The following is a 21140-nucleotide window of genomic DNA, read 5'->3' as shown; positions in this document are numbered from 1 at the left end:
AAAATCTGCAGGGTGACCTGAAGAGGGTTGTGCACAAGAGATGCCCTCGCAATCTGACAGATTTGGAGCGCTTTTGCAAGGAAGAGTGGGCAAATATTGCCAAGTCAAGATGTGCCATGCTGATGGACTCTTAGCCAAGAAGTCTGAATGCTGTAATTAAATCAAAAGGTGCTTCAACAAAGTATTAGTTTAAGGGTGTGCACATACAACAAAGTATTGGTTTGAGTGTGCACACTTATGCAACCAGTTTATTGTACATTTGTGTATTTTTTATATTTTTTCCCCTAACAGATTTGTTTTTCAATTGAATTGTACAGGTTATAGGTCACATTAAAGGTGGGAAAAGTTTTGAAATTATTTATTGTGGTCTAATTTTTTTATATCACAAAAACCTGGCATTTTAACAGGGGTGTGTACACTTTTTATATCCACTGTAGTTTCTCATGCTAAAGTGCAAGAGATCACAGGTTTCATTCTTGCATGACAGCTTCTAATTGAATCTGTGTTTGATTTCTGTAAATAAACCACATTTCAAGGACACGTGAGACTTTACAGAAGTGATGTGAAGAATTGCTGTATGTTACTTTGAACAACTCTGAGGAAACAACTTCCACACACAACCAATTACAAAGCTAACCCTTATTTCAGTCCTTACTGTAAAGAAAAATAGTAAGTAGTTTGAGTAGCTGCAGTAACTTCATAACATTAACAAAATATCCCGTTCAACAAGCAGGAGCTTAATGGATAGGTTGCATTTGGCCATTCTAGTGCGAGTCAGCTTGTACATACTAGGTATTATAAACAAGTATAATATGCTGTATTAATCCCAAAACATGTCTGTTTGGAGAATCATTATTTCTAAAGATCTCTCTGCAAAATAATCAGATATATACATGTGTATGAAAATGCCAGAGACACAGATTTAAAGAGAATCCTTTGAAATGTTGTGTTTTCGTATATCGGAAAGTTTATATGCACATTTGTATGACAGGGCAGTGAATTTGGCACTTTTTAAATAACTTAGTTTCTCTTGTTGTTCAAATATTGTGTGCCAAACTGCTAAATCAGAATGGGCTACATTCATTTGCTTCAAAACACAGCAACACAAAAAAAATAAAAAATTTAACATTTACAAAATAAATAAAAAATATGGCGTAACAACTGTATACCATGCTTGGATGTGGGCTTTGTAGGGACCAAACTGTATCGGGCATGAGTATGTTCCAACATAACCTTCGCATACATACCGTATGTATGTGCGTATTTATGGGTCTACTTCTAAATTTCGAACTTTCACAAGTTCTAATTTCTTGTGGTTAAAGACCATAAGGTCGAACTTGTGAAAGTTTGAACCGTTTAAATGGAGATCACCGTATAGCATGGAATGGTATATTTACTGTTTTCCTTGGTATAATGCGATCTCTGAGTTGGTATATTTAATTAGTAGGGGGTGTGGGGGGTGCAGGGGGGGCTTTCCCCCCTTCAAAAACATAAACATTTTTTTTTGTTTTTATTTTTTTTTTATTTATTTAAATTTCGAACTTTCACAAGTTCAATCTTATGGTCTCGACCATAAGAAATTTGAACTTCTGAAAGTTCAAAATTTAGAAGTAGACCCCTATATACGTGTCTGTGTGTGTGTCTGTGTGTGTGTCTGTGTGTGTGTCTGTGTGTGTGTCTGTGTGTGTGTCTGTGTGTGGAATTTGTGGTGGTTTTGTGTGGTCCATGAAATGTCTTGTACTGTAGGATTAGGGATTAATTTTAATTATGAGTGATGTAGCAAAAATTACATTATAAATTCCCTGCTACTACAGAGAAGATATTTTATAAAGGACAAAAATCAAACCACTCCAACATGTTCTGTAGCTGCTTTTCTGTATGTATTATGTTAGCCATGGTTCCTATTGACTTCAGTGGTGTACTCTTAATTGACAGTTATTACCGAATATGACTTTCGGTAGTTTGTAGAGGCTATGAATGATTTTCTGGTGAAGAGGTATGTACTTTGGTTTTGATGTATTTTAATCCATTATTAAGTGAGTTTGTTTGATGTGTTTTAGTAATTTACTGGAAATTACATTAGAATGTGATAGTTTTATAACTAAATATTTTTACTTGGTTTAAATACTTAAAATTGCTTCCATTTTGGAGCAATGCTGTTTTCTGATTGGCTAGTTGCTGTGTTTTATTTTTTATATTTTATTAATATTTTTCATTTTAATAAGAACAACTTTTGTTTATTAAGGGTTGATTTAGGTGGGCAGTATTGTTTTGAAGGATTTTGTGTGTACAGTGTGTAACGTTACCTTTTTACATTGCAGTGAATGGGAAATGCTATCTGTGTTCAGTAGTTTTTAGCTTTTTTTTGGTTAAACTACATGTACATTTCAGTTGGGGGGATTGTTTTAGGTAGGCTACAGTGATGTTCATCGTGCATACAGCTGCAGTAATCACAGATGGGTTTTCTGCCGTCAGGCGGGTCCTCGGTCGGCCGAATTCCAAAGTCTAGGTCCGGCGTCAGTTGTTGTCGCTTTCTTTCCTGACGTCAGTGCGACGGGTATATAAGACACAGCTGACGCCGTATTCTTCAGTCTTTTTTGCTGCGCGGTGCCCGAAGCAGAAGCAGTTCGCAAGTGCTGGTCGGCCCGCTCCTGAAATTACGAATAATTGGAAACCGAAGTCTTCTTTAAAGCTAAGTACCCCGTTGGGGAAACTTTTTTCTTGCCTCTGACCAATGTCAGACAAAGTTAACAATTGTATTTCTTGTGGGAAGCAAATACCGCATAAGGATTTCCATTCCCTCTGCATACCTTGTTTAGGCCCAGACCACGACGTCTTGGCCTGTCGCTTTTGCGCTACTTTCAATAAACGCACTATTAAGCGTCGGGCGGAGTTCGCCCAGCACTTTTTTGGTAAAGCCTTTGATTATAAAATGTCGTCTGATACTCCGACTACCGTTTTGTCCAAAAAAACGCAAGGACAAAGACTGACACGCGAGGTCCGCGGTCTCCACCGACACCACGCCAAAACCGGCTACACGTGGTCCGGTTCTCAGCGGCGCCCTCGCAGCCCGGACTACCGACGACACTTCTTTGGCGGTGTCCTCTGTAACCGAGACCGCAGGTACCTCGGCCCATACCCAGACTACAACCACCGAAGCCACTGTGAGTGTTGAGCCTCCTAATGTGGACAGGTTCACTTCCACCCATGGTGTCTTTAGACCCTCATCTTCCTTCTCCATAACGGCCTTTACTAAGTCCAAATCAGCCATGCATCCCAAGAGGCCTGTTGCACAGGGTCCATCTCCAGTCCCCATGCCTAAAAAGCAGATGCTAAAAATGGCTGAGGATTTAATTACTCTCATCAGGGGTTCCCAATCCCCTCCAGACAAGAGACCCAGAGTGGAGGAAGCTTCTCCCTCTTCTGACCAGGACTCCATTTTTTTCAGAACATTCTGATGAAGAGGAACACTCGTACTCCCCTTTTGAAGATTCGGATGCTGAGCAAGTCCATTCCTTCTGTATCTCCCCCAGAGGATTTCTCTTTTGGGGAAACCTTGCACACCTTGAGGGAACACTTCCATTGGGAAGGCCAAGACTTTTCTGATTCCAAGAAAAGACTTGGGGAATTTCTTTTGTTACCTCAGCACAGACCTCTGGCGATACCGCCTGTCTTGGACATACTTGATGATGTTTACTCGGAGGCTTGCCTAAATCCGGATTCCCTGCCTCCTGCCCCAGTCAAGCCTAATAGGTACTACCGAGTTCCTAACTCTCACCAATTTCTTTACAAAAGCCATAATGCTGACCCTGAAACCATTTCTCAAGGCCCCAAGGGAATGAAGGCCTCTACTGCTAAGAATCCACTACCTTCGAAGAGAGTCTAGATCCTTAGAAAGGTGGGGAAAAAAGGTATATACCTCGGCCACCCTAGCCATGAGGGCCTTAAATTGTCAGTTCCATATGCTTAAATATCAGCAGTTTCTGTTATCACAATTAAGAAATAAAATGTCTCAACCTGAACAACCAGATTTGAAGGAGTTGCAGAATATGATGCATAGTGCAGAACAAGTGGGTAAACCCACCTTACAATGTGGCTATGATGCCCTAGAGGCCTCAAGTAGAGCTGCTGTGACAGGATCAGTCATTCGTAGACATGCCTGGCTTAGGGAACAAACCTTGCCTGACCATGTTAAAGCTAACCTACTAGATGCTCCTTTACAAAAGGATGTACTATTTGGTACTAATGCTGAGGAGATACTACGGAAAATGGAAGAAAAAGCTAAATCTATGCAAACTGTCAAAGCTTTTCTACAGGTTCAACCACCATGTTTTAGCAGAAATTGGCCTTCAAAGAACTGGTCCTTTCCAGCCACAGACAAGCCACAAAGAGGTAGATACAGGCACACAAGGGGCAGAGGACAACCTCAAGGATCACATAGAGGCAGACAATGGCAAACTCCAGCACCAAGAGGTGGCGAAGACAGTGCACAGCAATACAGGAAACAAACCCAATGACTTCCCCCTTTTCATGCCAAGCAAGTCTCCGCTGACAGCACCCTTGGGAGGAAAGCTGGCATTATTTACAAGAAATTGGCATATTATCACAACAGACAAATGGATCCTGGACATTATAAACAGAGGCTACAGATTTCATTTTCACACTCTTCCAAAAATGAGAGGCATGCCGAGCCTGCCACACAATCAAAGGGCAGAGGCTCAAATACAAATTTTCAAAGCTTATGGCCATGAAAGCTATTCAAGAGGTACCTACTCACGAACAAGGTCAAGGTTTTTATTCCAGACTTTTTCTGGTACCAAGGAAAGGAACCAACTGGAGACCCATTTTGGACTTATCCATCCTAAACACATTTCTACTCTTACCAAAATTCAAGATGCTCACATTACAGCAGCTTCTTCCCATGCTGGGCAAGGAGTTTTGGCTGGTAACATTGGACCTCAAGGAGGCATACCTGCATGTCCCAATCAGACAAAGCTGCAGAAGATACCTCAGATTTCTTGCAGGTTCAATCCACTATCCATTCTCTGCATTGCCCTTTGGCTTATCTACTGCACCCAGAGTATTCACGAAATGCCTGGCATCAGTAGTTGCCTACTGCAGACTTCAAGGGATACAAATTTACCCTTATTTGGACGACTGCCTGATCCAAGCAAACAACAAGCACATACTTCTGGAACATCTGGCTTATGTAACACGGTTATTGAATTCTCTGGGATACACAGTCAACGAAGCGAAATCCAGGCTAACACCATCTCAGAAAATAACTTTCCTGGGTGCCAACTTGGACACAAACACCCAGATGGCCTATCTTACGCCAGAAAAACAAGGGCAACTAACTCATTACTTCAAAATACTAGCAAATTGTACCAGGCTCACTGCAAGGAAAATCCTGCAGGCTCTGGGCTTCATGGCATCTTGCATTCTTCTAATCCCTTGTGCAAAGTTGCATATGAGGAAACTTCAGTGGTACCTAAAAAACATATGGTCTCAACACAGCCACAGTTTGGAAACAATAATACCAATAATCCCATGTTTGCAAAAGGAATTTCTATGGTGGGCCCAAGCATGCCAAACAAACACATGTCTTCCATTCTGCAAGCCTCAAGCAAATCAAGTCATCACAACAGACTCCTCAGACTACGCCTGGGGGGCGCACATGACAGACAGGTGCATTCAGGGCAAATGGTCCCAAAAGGAAAAGCACCTTCACATCAATCAAAAAGAAATGCTAGCAGTGATAAATGCAATTAAAATTTTCAAGGACCTCCTGCATCCAGGGCAATTATTGATTAGAACAGACAACACCACAGTAATGTGGTACATAAACAAACAAGGTGGAACACATTCATACCCCCTGTGCAGGCTAGCCATGTCACTTTGGAACTTGGCTCTGGAATGGCAAATCGAACTTCAAGCACAGTACTTGCCAGGATTGGAAAACACGCTGGCAGACAATCTAAGCAGAAATATGACAGATCCATACGAATGGAAGTTGCATCCTCAAGTGTTTACAAAGATAATCCAAGCGTGGGGAAGACCAGACCTAGATCTCTTCGCCTCCCACAGGAATCATCAATTGAAAAAGTTCTGTTCAAGGACCTTTCATCCAAAGGCCTGGAGAGTGGACGCCCTTTCTTTCAGTTGGGCAGCATGGACAGTTTACGCTTTCCCACCTTTGCCTCTTCTGCCCAAGGTGCTCTTGAAAGCAAGAGCAGACAGACTGAAGAAGATACTGATTGCTCCAGACTGGCCAAGACAACACTGGTACCCACTCCTGAGGAGCCTAACACATACTCCTCCCTGGACCCTACCTCTAATGCCTCTTCTACTGACTCAGCACAGCTACAAAACTCTTCACAGTCAGCTGAAAACACTCAATCTGGCTGCATGGAAAATTCCTTAACACCACAACAGACCCTACTCTCCAAAGAGGTGCAGGATGTCATTTTGGAGGCCAGAAGGCCATCTACTAGAAAGGCGTACTCCTCAAAATGGAAACAGTTTTGCGCTTGGAATGAGAAAAAAGGCCAGGATCCAAGAAAACTGAATTTGCCTCGGATATTACAGTATCTAGCCGAGCTGTTGAACAGTGAACTTTCATTTTCCTCCATCAAAATTCATGCCTCAGCCATTTCTGCAGAATACAACACTGATCCACCCTTATTCTCTCACCCACTTTTAAGACAGTTCCTCAGAGGAGCTAAGAATATAAGACCTCCAAGAAAGCAACCAATACCAGCCTGGGATCTTAACTACATTCTAGAAAAATTAACATTACCTCCCTTTGAACCAGCTGCCTCAACAGATTTGCAGTATTTGTCCCAGAAAACAGCTTTCCTTCTGGCCATTACCTCAGCTCGTAGGGTTTCGGAACTACAAGCCCTCATGGCTGTGCAGCCCTTTCTCATCTTCCATCAGGACAGGGTTTCCCTATGAACCAACCCGTCATTTATGCCTAAGGTAGTATCCAGGGTAGCTTTAAATCAGGCCATACACTTGCCTACCTTTTACCCCAATCCTCAAAACAAAGGGGAAAGGCTGCTACATTCCTTACACATCCATAGACAGCTACGTTACTATTTGGACAGAACAAAGCCCTTCAGGAAATCAGAACAACTTTTTGTGTCCTATGCTGTAGGAGCTCAAGGGAAGCCAATTTCCAAACAGACAATTTCAAAATGGATAGGCCATTGCATAAGGTTTTGTTACTCCTTTCATGGCAAACCTGTTCCTACAGGCATCAGATCCCACTCCACAAGGGCCACAGCTACCTCTACAGCCTTCCTCAGAGGAGTCCCTACCAAAGATATTTTGGAGGCAGCCACTTGGAGTTCTGTGCATACCTTCACAAAACACTACCACCTGCCTTTATACTCCAAAACTAGAGCAGGCTTTGCCACTGCTGTGTTGCAGGGCATTCTGGCTGCTCCCAGTTCCATCTAGTGCCTACCACCCTGTGCGTAGCTTTGGGATTCTACCCATCTGTGATTACTGCAGCTGTATGCACGATGAACATAGTACAGTTTTGTACCTACCATAAATGTAGATGTTCGAGTGCTAATACAGCTGCAGTACAGGTTTTCCTTCCCCTCTTGGTAAAGGCCTAGTGGCTAACACCTCCTCATACAACCTGATTGGGTTATCCTTCTATGGTGTATTTGCTTGCAACTACTGATTTTTGATTATATTGCATTGCTTGACTATATATATGTATAATTTATGTATTGCCTTCCTTCTGGGGGCACCTGATATCTGGGGCAAGAAAGACTGAAGAATATGGCGTCGGCTGTGTCTTATATACCCCTGTCGCACTGATGTCAGGAAAGAAAGCGACAATAACCGACGCCGGACCTAGACTTTGGAATTCGGCCGACTGAGGACCCGCCTGACTGCAGAAAACCCATCTGTGATTACTGCAGCTGTATTAGCACTCGAACATCTACATTTATGGTAGGTACAAAACTGTACTTTCTGGGGGATGTTCATCTATGTTTAGTGTGAGTGCAGTGTGAAACTTCTAGTTTAGTTTATAACAAGTAAATGTGGCAAGTTTCTGGGAATTTGTGTGGTTGATGACATCTTTAATTTGTAGATGAACCTTTGGTGATATCCTACAGAAAGGCCTCACTGAGACCAATGACTGGTGTCAGAACCACGGCCTTAAGCTCAATGCCAAAAGATGTCGTCATCCCCTTTGGAAAAAAACTGGTTCCCATGAATTACCACATTGATGGTAGTCCACTGAACACAGAAGGCGTTAAGAGATCTGGGAACACAGGTTGACAGCAACCTGTCTTTTGACCACGACATTGCCACTGTGGTCAGAAAGACCTTCTATGTGGCACATCTCATTACTAAGGGTTTTGCATCCAGGAAGAAAGAGGTCATTCTCTCCCTCTACTCTTCCCTCATTAGGCCAGTCGTTAAGTACAATGCCTCATTTGGCATGTACCTCACTAAACACGTGCAACAACTGGAGAGGCCGCAAAAGTACCTCACGCTCCAGAGACCTCAACCTCGTTACCACATGCTGGAGGGACAGGTTCATAACCCAGAGACTGTCCATGCTATGGAATAGACGTCCCATACATGTCAAGCAGAACACCTCGCTGGCCCTCTTCAAGAGAAATCATGATGAGTGGGCGGGAAATAGGAAATTCACCCTAGGGATCACTTTAGTGGCTTTACTCGATAGAGGCACTGGAAATTAAGGTTGGGTGGCACGATGCCAGGGTAATCCTATGGGCTGGCTTGTAAAGGCTCCAGGGCCATTAGCCTAGTACACACCTATGAACCTATAGATAATTTTCAGTATTTCTGTAAACTGTACCAGATATCCATTATCATGCCATATTTCCTGGGCTCAAGGGCCTGCAGAAAATCCAGGGACTGTAATTGCATTTCTTGTGGCAATCAAAGTTTTAAGTACATTTAGGCAGTGGTATCTTAAGATACCTCCCTTTCTTTAAAATAAAGAGATCTTGGAGAGAGAGACAGAGAGAGACAGAGAGAGACAGAGAGAGACAGAGAGAGTGTGTGTGTGTGTGTGTGTGTGTGTGTGTGTGTGTGTGTGTGTGTGTGTGTGTGTGTGTGTGTGTACAAAATATGGTTGCAGTGCATTTTATCGAATGTTTTTTGCTTGAGTCACAAAACACCAAGCCAAAAACTTTGAATCACAAAAAAGTCAATTGCAGCAGGTTATGGAAAATGGTCCTGATCCCCTTCTCAAACCATGTTGAAGCCGTTTGGAAATTGTGTGATGCTTTGTATTTCGATAATTTGCTCTTTGAACGAAAAATTGATATTTAAGAACATATATATGTATATATATATATATATATATATATATATATATATATATATATATACAGTAAAGTAACAGTGATGTGAGGACAGTGCAGGGGGCTTCATACCCCTGCAAAAAATGTCTTAAAGTAGTGACACCGTATTTTTTCTGGAATTGCATTTTAATTTCCAGTTGTGCAGACTTACAGTCTTGATAACAGGAAATACTCACATATAAGGAGTACCATTAGAAGATCCATAGCATTTTGGGATGATAGCATTGAATCCTGTAACCTATGTATACTATGCTACTATCTACTACTCTGTGATCTACTCTGTTATTATAAGTGCACACACAGTTTTGGCATGAGCCATGTCCCCTGCACGCCTACACTCCTGGCTAATGTTAACTCTGTTGTTGCTGGACTCCAGAGACGGAAGCAGTACTGGGATTCACTGTAACAAGCATCTCTTTAGGAAAACTTCACAAGAACAGACTTTCTTGAGTTTAGCTAGATGGCTATCATTAAGGAGTGACACTCCTGTCCACAATCATGTCATCCACATATTTCTACTAGTAATCTTTTACAAGCATATATATATATATATATATATATATATATATATATATATATATATATATATATATATAATCTTTTAAGTTTTGTAGGTAGTAAGTGTGCCGTATGTGAATTATTTTGTAGCATTATGCTAGGCATTTTGAAAATGATTCAATCTGCTGTTTATACAGTGTCAAATTGCATTGCTTTAAGTGTTCTTGACATGACTGTGCTTGTTATATTGTCTTTCCTAAAATCAGATCCTTTATGTTCTCTAATAATATTCCTGTTATAAGTAAATTAGCAGGATTCAAATTTTAATTTTTATGAGGCTGATCTTGCTGCCGTTGTGCAGTAATAACCAAATTGTTCTTGCACTGCTTACTTGTCTAGGTTTGTTTTAACTATATCTTTGCAGTTATATCAGCAGACATTATAACAAAACATTTTATCGTATATACTGCATTTTACATTCCTAGCAGTCTCCTGACAAAGCAGATGTCTGCTAAGAGGACATTTTTATCCCTACAGAAAAAATATCAACACCGAATTGGATATTTGGTGACAGCTTGGCGTCTCACAGAATAAGTATTTATACCAAGTGATTTATTAGGTTTTGTACAAGTTACTTTAAAATTCTGATGTTTTCAAAAAGAGACTCAAGTATATCATGAGAATAAAAGGTGAAGAAAACAAAGGCAAGATAAATTGTTGCTGACAAAATGATACAAAGCTGAACTGATTTTTGTCTACTTCCCAGTGGCAAATGGTAAACTTGATTTTATTCACACAGGTTCGAGGGAAAGGGTTGGACTGGCCATTAATCGTGAAGGACTTTAATCTTCTAAAGTGGCTGGGGGCAAACTCATTCCGAACTAGCCACTACCCCTATGCAGAAGAGATCATGGATATGTGTGACAAACTTGGGATTGTTGTTATTGACGAGTGTCCTGGAGTGGGCATCAAACTACCGTAAGAAATTAATTTCTAAGTGTGTTCCATTGCATGTCTTCTTTGTTGTGGCTTTGGACATTATTTATTTATATCCATAACTTTAGTTAGGTCCTTTCAACTGAGCAGGCTTAGACTTCATGATCTATATCTAGATTCCGGGGGTGTCTTATACATATTTAAAAATGATTTGGGAACTGCTCACAAGTATTCAAAATGTTCTTAATAGTGATCCTTGTAGTACCTTTCAGTGTACTAGTAAGAACTTGTTTTGAATGAATTTTTGAACCTGTGCCTGTTTTTGTCTGAGCAGTGGAGGATTAGTTCAGACTAGGATTCATCATATTAATGACTGATTTCTTAACCTGGCATTTTAACTGCATTAAATGTTTTCATTGTTAAAAGCCTTTTTCTGTGCAATATTTAATAATGACATTTCTAAACAGAATGTCTAGGAAGTCCTGGAAAAGCAACTATATTTCCTGATCATGCCTTCTTAAAATGTTTTGTTACACAACCATGAATGAATGCTACATATCCATGCCTTATTTATGTATATAGAAGCATTATTTAGTATAGTTATTTGTCTTAATCATTACTGTGAGCGGTATGGAAAATCAGAACAAATGCTGCAGGTAACAGGAAGCATTAGATTGGTGAAGCTACTTCTGATGTGCAGGTGTTGTGTCTTAAAACTGGGGAAGGATGTGGTCTTGGGGAAAGGGCAAATTGTAGCTAAAGGGATGAGGCAAGGTTTGAAGATATTTCCTTCTTAAAAGTGGTGGCGAGTATATCTGAGGAAGCATTGAGTACAGTCATGATGGAACTCATTAGCATGTGTAGTAAACCAAATCGGACTTTGTAATGGTGGTGTGTTAGGTAAGGTGGTTAGTAATGCTCGGAGTATGGCCAATGAATTAAACAAAGCTGTGTAGGTCTCTTGCCTGTGTTGTCTGCCAGCGCATTTATACTTCCCTTTTTCCACAGCTGTTTTCTCTTATTTCACATGTAGGTATTGTGGCTGTTGGCTTCATTCTACAGAATTTCTTCTAGCTGCTGTAGCAACTCTCTGGAGTTTATTTCATTCTATTACCTCTGGTTAATGTTTTTGTAATTATTTCTCCTGATTATGGTTGCTGCCTTCCCCTTCTTTATGTAAGACAGTTCCTGTTTGAGCAGTTATGTCTTGTGATAAAACATAAAAATGTCAAATGTGCTGAAATTTTGGGACAAGAAATAGTTTATTCTAATAATTACATAAAGCAATTAATTTACATCCAAAACACCTTAACAGTATATTACAAAACATAAGAAACTCAGATTCTAATAGATTGAGCATTTATTTTAGCAAAATGAAACTCAGAAAGTAAAAGCCACGTCCAACCTGAAAAACTAACCTTTATTAGCAAATGAAGCGCTTTTCGGCTCACAGTAGTTGGCCTTCTTCAGAATACAAATAGGATAACTTCTACGTATTTTTATATTATAAAAGGCGCCAAAATTGCACAAAAACGCTTAATTAAGCAATTAACAATTAGAATTTAAAGGCACAAGTTTGTGAAACTGAACAGTGATGCACTATGAAAAATGATTCATATATGTGTAAATGGTAGACTCAAAAAATAATAATAATAAAACTTGTAAATAGCTGAAAGATGAATTAAATAATCTAATCTATTATTAATAATGTTAATAAAAAATAAAATACTTAAAAAATATATGTATCTCACTAAATAAACTAACCTAAGAATATATACACATTCAAAGATAGACTTTTAAAAATTACTTAGCTAAGTTAGTATAACCTTCTATACATTATGTAAGAAAGTTAATATTATCTCGCCAGACTTTTCAATTTTAACAGGACTCCTATTGATAAAGCTTCATTAAGGCCTGGAAAATTACTTGCATTTAATTTTATTTGCCACTTCAATTCTAGTTCCAAGAGTTTCAGAGAATAAGGACCACCCCTAAGATTATTGTCTAATTTATCAATAATCAAAAACTTAAATGTATGGTCAGGGAAAGATGTGATATGTTTGGCCAGTGCATTGTCAGCCTTCTTGTGGGCAATAGCATAGGTGTGTTCGTAAATTCTATCTCTGAGCCTACGCTCAGTTTTACCCACATAGAAGGCAAGACAGTGATTGCACTTGGCCAAATAGATGACACCCTTAGAATTACAGTTATACTTGTCTCGTAATTTATATGTTGCACCCTCTAGTAAAAAAGAGTTACTAACAAGAACGTGTTTACACATGTTACAAGATTCACATTTAAACATCCCAGTCGACTTCCTCAGCAAGTCAGGTTTAAATTTTAAAGAATCTTTCAAGTTTGAACCACGCTTAAAGATCACTTTAGGTCTACGTCCTATTTTATTCATTAAGGACTGATTATTCCTAAAAAGGTTCCAATTTTTATTTAGTATATTAATACATGAAGAGCTTAATTTTACATATGTAGTAGCAAAATAAGTAGCTCTATTAACATCACTATTATTAATTTTAGATGCTTCCTTAAAATTGGAATTAGTGTTACAAATGATGTTATTGTCAAATTGGATTCAATTTATCTCTTCACTACTCAAGTTGTTACTAAAATTATTCGGGCATTGAGTTTGTATAGCCAATAAAGGGCTAAAGAAGTTATTATCCCTCTTTAGTTTAACCTCGGCTATGATTTCATCAATGAGCTCAACCGGGTACTCTCTTTTAAGAAAAGCTGTTTTTAAAAATAGGCATTCTTCATCAAAATCATCATTGAGGGTAACAATCCGGGCCGCTCTTACTAATTGCCCTTTGATGACAGCCTTCTTTTGATAAGAAGGATGGCAACTTGAGTAGTGTATAAATGTATTCGAGTATGTAGCTTTTCGATAAACTCTCGATGTTTAACTGTTCAATTCAAGATTCTTGGACAACATATCTAAATATGAAATTGCACAGTTATCGAAAGTATAAGTGAACTTCAAAAATTCAGTGGACTTGTTGAAGAAGTCGACTAGCGATGAGGCTGTTTGATCATTGCCCTTAATTAACATAAAATGTCATCTAGGCATCTAGTGTAAAACACGACTGTTTCTAAGTACAACTCTGACTTAAAAACTAAGTCTGATTCCCAAAAGGCCATCACTAAGTTTGCTACACTTGCTCCACAAGGTGAGCCCATAGCAATACCTATTTTCTGGATAAAGAAAGATGAATCAAAAATAAAAAAGTTATAAGATAAGACCAAATCTAATAATTCAGACACTATAAAAATTTCTCTTTTCGAGACCTTGTGTTTATACATCATAAGTGTAACCCATTCTATAGCTATGTTGTGTGGAATACAAGTATATAAATCTTTTACGTCAACTGTTAGAAAGTTGAAATTACTATCAAAATTAAACTTGTTTATCTGGTTTAAGAAGGACCAAGAGTCTTTGCAGACTTGTTTTTCATTAATTACTATTTTTTGCAACGTGACATCTATCACTTTGGCACAGACATATAGTGGTGGTCCTCTACCATCGACCAAAGGTCTCATAGGGGGGTCACGTAGATCTTTGTGGATCTTTGGAATCCCGAAAAACTTGGAAAGACAGGAAAAGAAGTGGACAAATAATTAATTGACAGTTTATGTGCCGTTCAATGAATAAATCATTAATGCATGTTTTCACTAAATTATAAGCTGTGTTTACCTCAGACCTAGAACTTGCTGCATAGGAATCACTGTTAAGCAAGAGTCTCATCCTACGATTATAGTCATCAATATCAAATACCACCATTCCTCCCCCTTTGTCTGGCTTACATAATCTGATTTTTTGAGAGTGGACAAATTTAATTAAGTCCAATTCTTCAGCATTAGTAGTTGTTCTCATTCTCTTATTAGCCAGAGATCTAAAATCCAGTTCACAAACGTTTTCAAACATTTGTATAGTGGGGTGAAGTGGTGGATTGTAAGTACTAGGTATGTTAAAAGTATGTAAGGACCCTATATTATTAATGTCACCAAATAAGTATTGAAAATTTAATTTTCAATTAAATTTAATTTAATTTTCTAGTATATTTTTTAAGATCCATATTAGCTGACGTGATGTTGAAATTAGTGTAAGGAACATATGTTTGCCCTTTAGATAGTAAATCAATCAAGTCTTGTGATAACGGGCAAGAAGAAAAATTATATACTTTAAAGTCATTATTTTTATTAAACAGTATTTTAGGTTTTAATGGATCCAAGGAATTCTCTGGGTTGTTTAAAACACCAAAAGTGTCTTCAGCAAAAAGGCCAATCATACTAATTTCATGTGTGTCAATGGAGGGGGGCACAGGCTGAATGAAAAATTCAGTAATTCCAGTTTCCTCCTCTATTGAAAATTTTTAGACCTTGTATTAAAATTATGTGCTGGTCTTTGTTGTTTTGGTCTTGCTCCATTGAATCCCTGGTTAGGAATACTATTAGAAGAAGTGGCATTATTATTATTAAACCTCGAATTAGAGTTGTAATTATTCTTAGAGTTCTTCTGAAGTCTTTCACTTCTTCTAAGAGTAGGAAATTCTGCTTCATCATTCAGATAATTATTGTCAAAATCATCATTGTCAACAATTTGGTCATTAGAAAATAAACTTTTACAATTAATACATTCAGTTGAAACACAAGCATTACAGGCAGCATTCATAATTGGTGGTCGTTGCCAAGCCTGAGCAGGAGAAGGTACAGGATAAGCAGTACCTTCCTTGTAAGCTTTTATGTCTCTTTTGTAATTATTCCTCCTGATTATGGTTGCTGCCTTCCCCTTCTTTATGTAAGACAGTTCCTGTTTGAGCAGTTATGTCTTGTGATAAAACATAAAAATGTCAAATGTGCTGAAATTTTGGGACAAGAAATAGTTTATTCTAATAATTACATAAAGCAATTAATTTACATCCAAAACACCTTAACAATATATTACAAAACCTAAGAAACTCAGATTCTAATAGATTGAGCATTTATTTTAGCAAAACAGTGAAGATTAGGTCTTTGCACTGATTGTGTAGGTATGGTTTGTCCTGCAAAATTTCATGTCTCACTTTGGGCATTTGAGAAGGTGATGACCCCACTCTTGATCGTGTAGCTGGACAAATATTTTGTAAACATTTAAATGCAAATCATTTCTGCAAAAAGAAAAATTGGTGTGCTGATGACATGATAGAAACGGAGACTGAATAATAAAATCTGCTTAAACTGTCTACATTATTATTCATTCTGGGTTGTCTTTTTGATACTTAATTTAATGTTTTATTCTGATTTTTCAATCATTATTGCAGTGAGAGCTTTGGAAATGAATCCCTTGCTCATCATCTGATTGTCATGGAAGAACTTGTGCGCAGAGATAAGAACAGACCTTCAGTTGTGATGTGGTCTGTGGCGAATGAGCCAGCATCTGAACTACCCCCAGCAGAGTACTACTTCAAGTAAGGCTTATTCTGTTTATGCAACCAGGCCAGAAAATTCCTGTGGGTGATATTATGTTAGTTTCTGTACACATTGGGAGTGGATGGATTGTGCATATTTCTATATGTAAAAGTTTTGGTATATATACAGGGACATGGGCCATGGATTTTACTTTGTGTGTGTGTGTGTGTGTGTGTGTGTGTGTGTGTGTGTGTGTGTGTACATGTGCACTGTGGGTTTTTTTTTTTTTTTACTAGAGAATCATTTGGACACCATTGGTCTGTTTGGACTGAAACTATAATAATCCATGTTTGTATTTTGGTATTGCTTTGGATATGTCAATGCCAGTGCAGTTTGGATAAATGTCTCCAAAGTTAATATGTAAAATAAAATGGCCTTATGGAAGGTGAGATTAAATATTAAATGGGTGGTATTGCATGTGTGCGTCACTGGAGCATTTCAGAAGTGTACGAAGAAGCAGGAAACTAAACCAGGCTGATCCTGTGAACTTCATTCTTTTATGAATAAGAATGTATAAGTCTGGTACTTCACTGTTAAGCACACTACTGCTTTATTTAGTTTAATTTCATCTTCAGATGTAATGCCATTTTTGCACACATTAACATTGGTAATGGTCATATGAATATGTCCAACACTGGTATATGCAGCATGCCAGCACATTAAGACTTGTACCCAGTTTCAATAAAAAAGGACCGCTGGTGTCAGATTTATGCTGTGTCAAGTAAGATTTATAAAGAGAAGGGATTTCCATTGAAATGACTTTGTAAGACTACTCTGCAGAGAGAGAGAGAGAGAAAACACATGTTCAGTGAAACTGCTATACACAATGGATACACAGTATGGGTCTTTTTAACATATTTTTAAGACCCTGTCAAAAATATTGAAGGTCATGGAGACATGACTAAAAAAAATAACAAACTAACCCAGCTCCGTGGTGTAGATGGTTGAAGCCCTGCCTGAGACTCAGATAAAGCAAATTCAATTAGTGCCTTAGGTACTGAAGGAGCCTGGCTTGTGATGGCAGTGACACCATTGGTCTGTTTGGACTGAAACTATAATAATCCATGTTTGTATTTTGGTATTGCTTTGAATATGTCAATGCCAGTGCAGTTTGGATAAATGTCTCCAAAGTTAATATGTAAAATAAAATGGCCTTATGGAAGGTGAGATTAAATATTAAATGGGTGGTATTGCATGTGTGCGTCACTGGAGCATTTCAGAAGTGTACGAAGAAGCAGGAAACTAAACCAGGCTGATCCTGTGAACTTCATTCTTTTATGAATAAGAATGTATAAGTCTGGTACTTCACTGTTAAGCACACTACTGCTTTATTTAGTTTAATTTCATCTTCAGATGTAATGCCATTTTTGCACACATTAACATTGGTAATGGTCATATGAATATGTCCAACACTGGTATATGCAGCATGCCAGCACATTAAGACTTGTACCCAGTTTCAATAAAAAAGGACCGCTGGTGTCAGATTTATGCTGTGTCAAGTAAGATTTATAAAGAGAAGGGATTTCCATTGAAATGACTTTGTAAGACTACCCTGCAAAGAGGGAGAGAGAGAGAGAGAACACATGTTCAGTGAAACTGCTATACACAATGGATACACAGTACGGGTCTTTTTAACATATTTTTAAGACCCTGTCAAAAAATATTGAAGGTCATGGAGACGTGACTAAAAAAAAAAAAAACTAACCCAGCTCCGTGGTGTAGATGGTTGAAGCCCTGACTGAGACTCAGATAAAGCAAATTCAATTAGTGCCTTAGGTACTGAAGGAGCCTGGCTTGTGATGGCAGTGATGCAAAAGTTCAGGTTTCTGCTTGTGAATGGCTACTCTCCAATGGAAACCAGGGAGTGAACAGCTGCCACAGGCTGCTAGTGGTGGTGGCGGGCAGGACCTGAATACCACAGGTAGTGATACTAATGACATCATGGGTTGTGGCAGGTAGGACCTGATACCATATGTGGTGATACTAATGACATCATGGGTGATGGCGGGCAGGACATACCATAGGTGGTGATACTAACGACATCATGCATATACCACACCCCAGTTAACATTTTCCTCTCTTTGCACATTAAAAATGTCTGCTACATATATGATTCTGTCCTACTTACTCTTGCCTTTCAGTGGGATGGCAAGAGGACATTTTTCTCTGTGCAGAGACAGAGAGCCTGCTTGTCAGATGGGATACATCAGGATTTGCAGCTCCAAGAACAATGAATAAATTCAGTAACGTCAATAAGAAAAACAGGATGCAAGATCAGCAGTAGACAGAGGAGGATAGAAAATAAATCTGACCTTTTTAAAAGAAAAGGGGTTGCTGAAGTGTTGATGAATTAATAATTCAAGCTTCATTTCCCACATTGTGCATTAACAGTTATAAATCCAAAAATGGAAGCTCTCTAATGCAGATCTTCCTCATATTAATAACAGCTGCATTAGCCTTAGCTATGTGGGTTATATCCTGCCAAGGGTATAATAGCTGGCCAGCTTTAAAAAGCATCAAGGCTCCTTCCACATGACCAAACCATTAGGCAGCATGAGCTGTTAAAAAGAGTGGATTGGACACCAAGTCCTTCAGACTTTTCCTACCACCAAAGAGAAGCGCACCCGTGCTAACTTATGACGATCGATGGCCAGCTTTTGCTGTTCCATTGCTGGGCAGATAAAGTTCCCTTTGGGGGAGAAACCTTCCACATTTATTATTTATTGTTTAAATTTACTTTCCTTATTAGGAAGGTTGTTTTTACTCTTGACGTTTTTGTTTGAATGAACTGTAACAAGACATAACTGTGCTTTTAAATAAGAGTCAGTTTAAAAGCTGTTAAAAACATTCTAAGACTATTTTGTTCTCTGGAGAAACTGTGTGTATTGTACTTTTTGGTGTGGACAAAGTGTAGTAAAGTGCTTTTTATTGTATTTTACTGGGAAAAAATAAAATTGTGGGACTAATTTTTATAAATTCCTAATTTTTACAAGGTTTTGCTGCTTAGTTTTCTTTGGAAAGAGGTACTTTTATCGGTTTAACCATGGAACAAACTACCATGGTCAGTCCTTCTTCCAGCCACAAAAAGAAAAAGTTAAGCAAACAGACTTTGCCACCACAACAAACTAGCAGTTTGCCTCAGCTGCAGTTGGGCGACTCTACTGTGGCCAAAGCTGGTTCCTCAGACCATTTTACTTTTACCACAGATCCCTCTGGTGTATCACCTACAGCCTGTATGACCTGGGGGATTGACTGCGTCCTCTGCGGCTACACAGGTCCCCTCATTGAGCAAGGGAGAGACACTTTTATTGGTCCTTGGAGAGGGAACAGGGAAGGCTTCCCTGTTTTGTTAGAATGTTGTGCCCATCCCTGGGGAAGCTGCTACCATTAATAACATTGTTGGCATCATTTTATTTTTCCTGTCAAAAAGAAACAGAAAACTAAATATGTTATCTACTCCTCTTCAAACTTCCTTGTACAGGAGTAATTTACTGGGTCTAGCTCAGGCTTTAATTCAAGCTGTTGATCCTTCTTATAAAATAGTTTCTGGTAAAAGAAAAAGGGATACCTCTTTTCCTGAAGAGGTTCAAGATTCTGAATATAGACAGGAAGATGAAGGGGTTTTCTCCTCAGATTTCTTCTTCAGACTCAGAGGAGAGCTCAGTTTCTGATTCTCCATGGGGGGGGGGGGGTATCTTTGCCTGAGACTATTCCCAGAATGACCCATTGTTTTCAGTGGAGTAACACTGAGGTTTCTCAGTCCCTCAGAATATACTATGAGCTGTTATGGGAAGTAGCAGAACTTTATGTATTCCTCCAGTTCTGTCAGCTTTGGAGAATGTGTGTACTACTGCCTCCAGTTTTCTTGATAGCCATCTGCCCCTAAAAAGATAGGATGTATAAAGTTCCTCAATGTTTTAATTTTTTGCACATTCTTCTAAAACCTGACAAAGCAGCTATAGCTTTAGTTAATTCTACTGCTGCTAAACATTTTGTAGGTTCAAAGCTTGTTATTAAAACTCTTACAAGCTTAGCCACACAGCACAAACCATTTGTGTCCCGAGTATCATAGGCATCTATATAGGAGGGGTTAGTAGGGCAGTAACTAAGGATTTGTGTGAGTGGGGGGGTGTTAGGCTAATAATTATCTTATTGACAATTTCTGTCCATAAGGGACATGGGGGCCAGATTTGGGGGTAAGTTTTTGATTTCCCATCCTATTGTCAAGGTTTTGTTTGAATAAGGTCAGGGATGAACTCTGTAGTGCAGAGATTGTTTGGGACACATGTCTGCCTCTCCAGCACATTCTGTTTGTCAGAATCGAAGTTCAGAACTCTAGATCTAGTGATGTTCATCGTGTTTCACTGTTGCAGTCATTACACTTGGGTTATCCTGCTGGCAGGTGACCCGTAGTCGGCCCGAGTTCCAAAGTCTTGGTCCGGCGTCGGTTGCTGTCGCCTCTTCCCTGACTTCAGTGCGCCAGGGGTATAAAAGCTGCAACCAACGCCATTTTCTCCAGTTTTTCTTGCTGCGTGGTGCCCGAAGCATAAGCAGTTCGCAAGTGCCGGTCGGCCGACTCCTGAGATTTTCAAAATTGAATTTCAGAACCGAAGTCTTCAATAAAGCGAAGTACCCCGTTGGGGAAACATTTTCTTGTTCCAGACCGATGTCAGTAAAAGTTAATAATTGTATTTCTTGTGGGAAGCAAATACCTCATAAGGACTACCACTCTTACTGCATTCCTTGCCTAGGCCCTTAATAAACGCACTATTAAACGTCAGTTTGATTTTTGCTTTACACTATTTTGGACGAAGATTTAATTACATAATGCCGTCGGAACAACAGACGACCCGAATGTATAAAAAACGCAAAGACAAAGAAAAA

General features: G+C 39.0%; 1 protein-coding gene across 2 annotated transcripts in view; it reads left to right on the top strand.

The window, feature by feature from the left end:
- The window catches only part of GUSB (glucuronidase beta), an 875001-nt gene that overhangs the window by 318370 nt on the left and 535491 nt on the right, over nucleotides 1–21140 (top strand). For both annotated transcript variants that reach the window (XM_044054225.1, XM_044054224.1), the window contains exons 7-8: nucleotides 10660–10838; nucleotides 16109–16255. In XM_044054225.1, coding sequence (XP_043910160.1) covers nucleotides 10660–10838; nucleotides 16109–16255 — 326 coding nt within the window. The remainder of the gene's footprint in view (nucleotides 1–10659; nucleotides 10839–16108; nucleotides 16256–21140) is intronic.

Source organism: Protopterus annectens, chromosome 13.part0 (assembly GCF_019279795.1).
Source record: "Protopterus annectens isolate FY-2018-M chromosome 13.part0, PAN1.0, whole genome shotgun sequence".
Lineage (NCBI taxonomy): Eukaryota > Metazoa > Chordata > Ceratodontiformes > Protopteridae > Protopterus > Protopterus annectens.
This window is presented reverse-complemented; position numbering and strand designations above follow the sequence as displayed.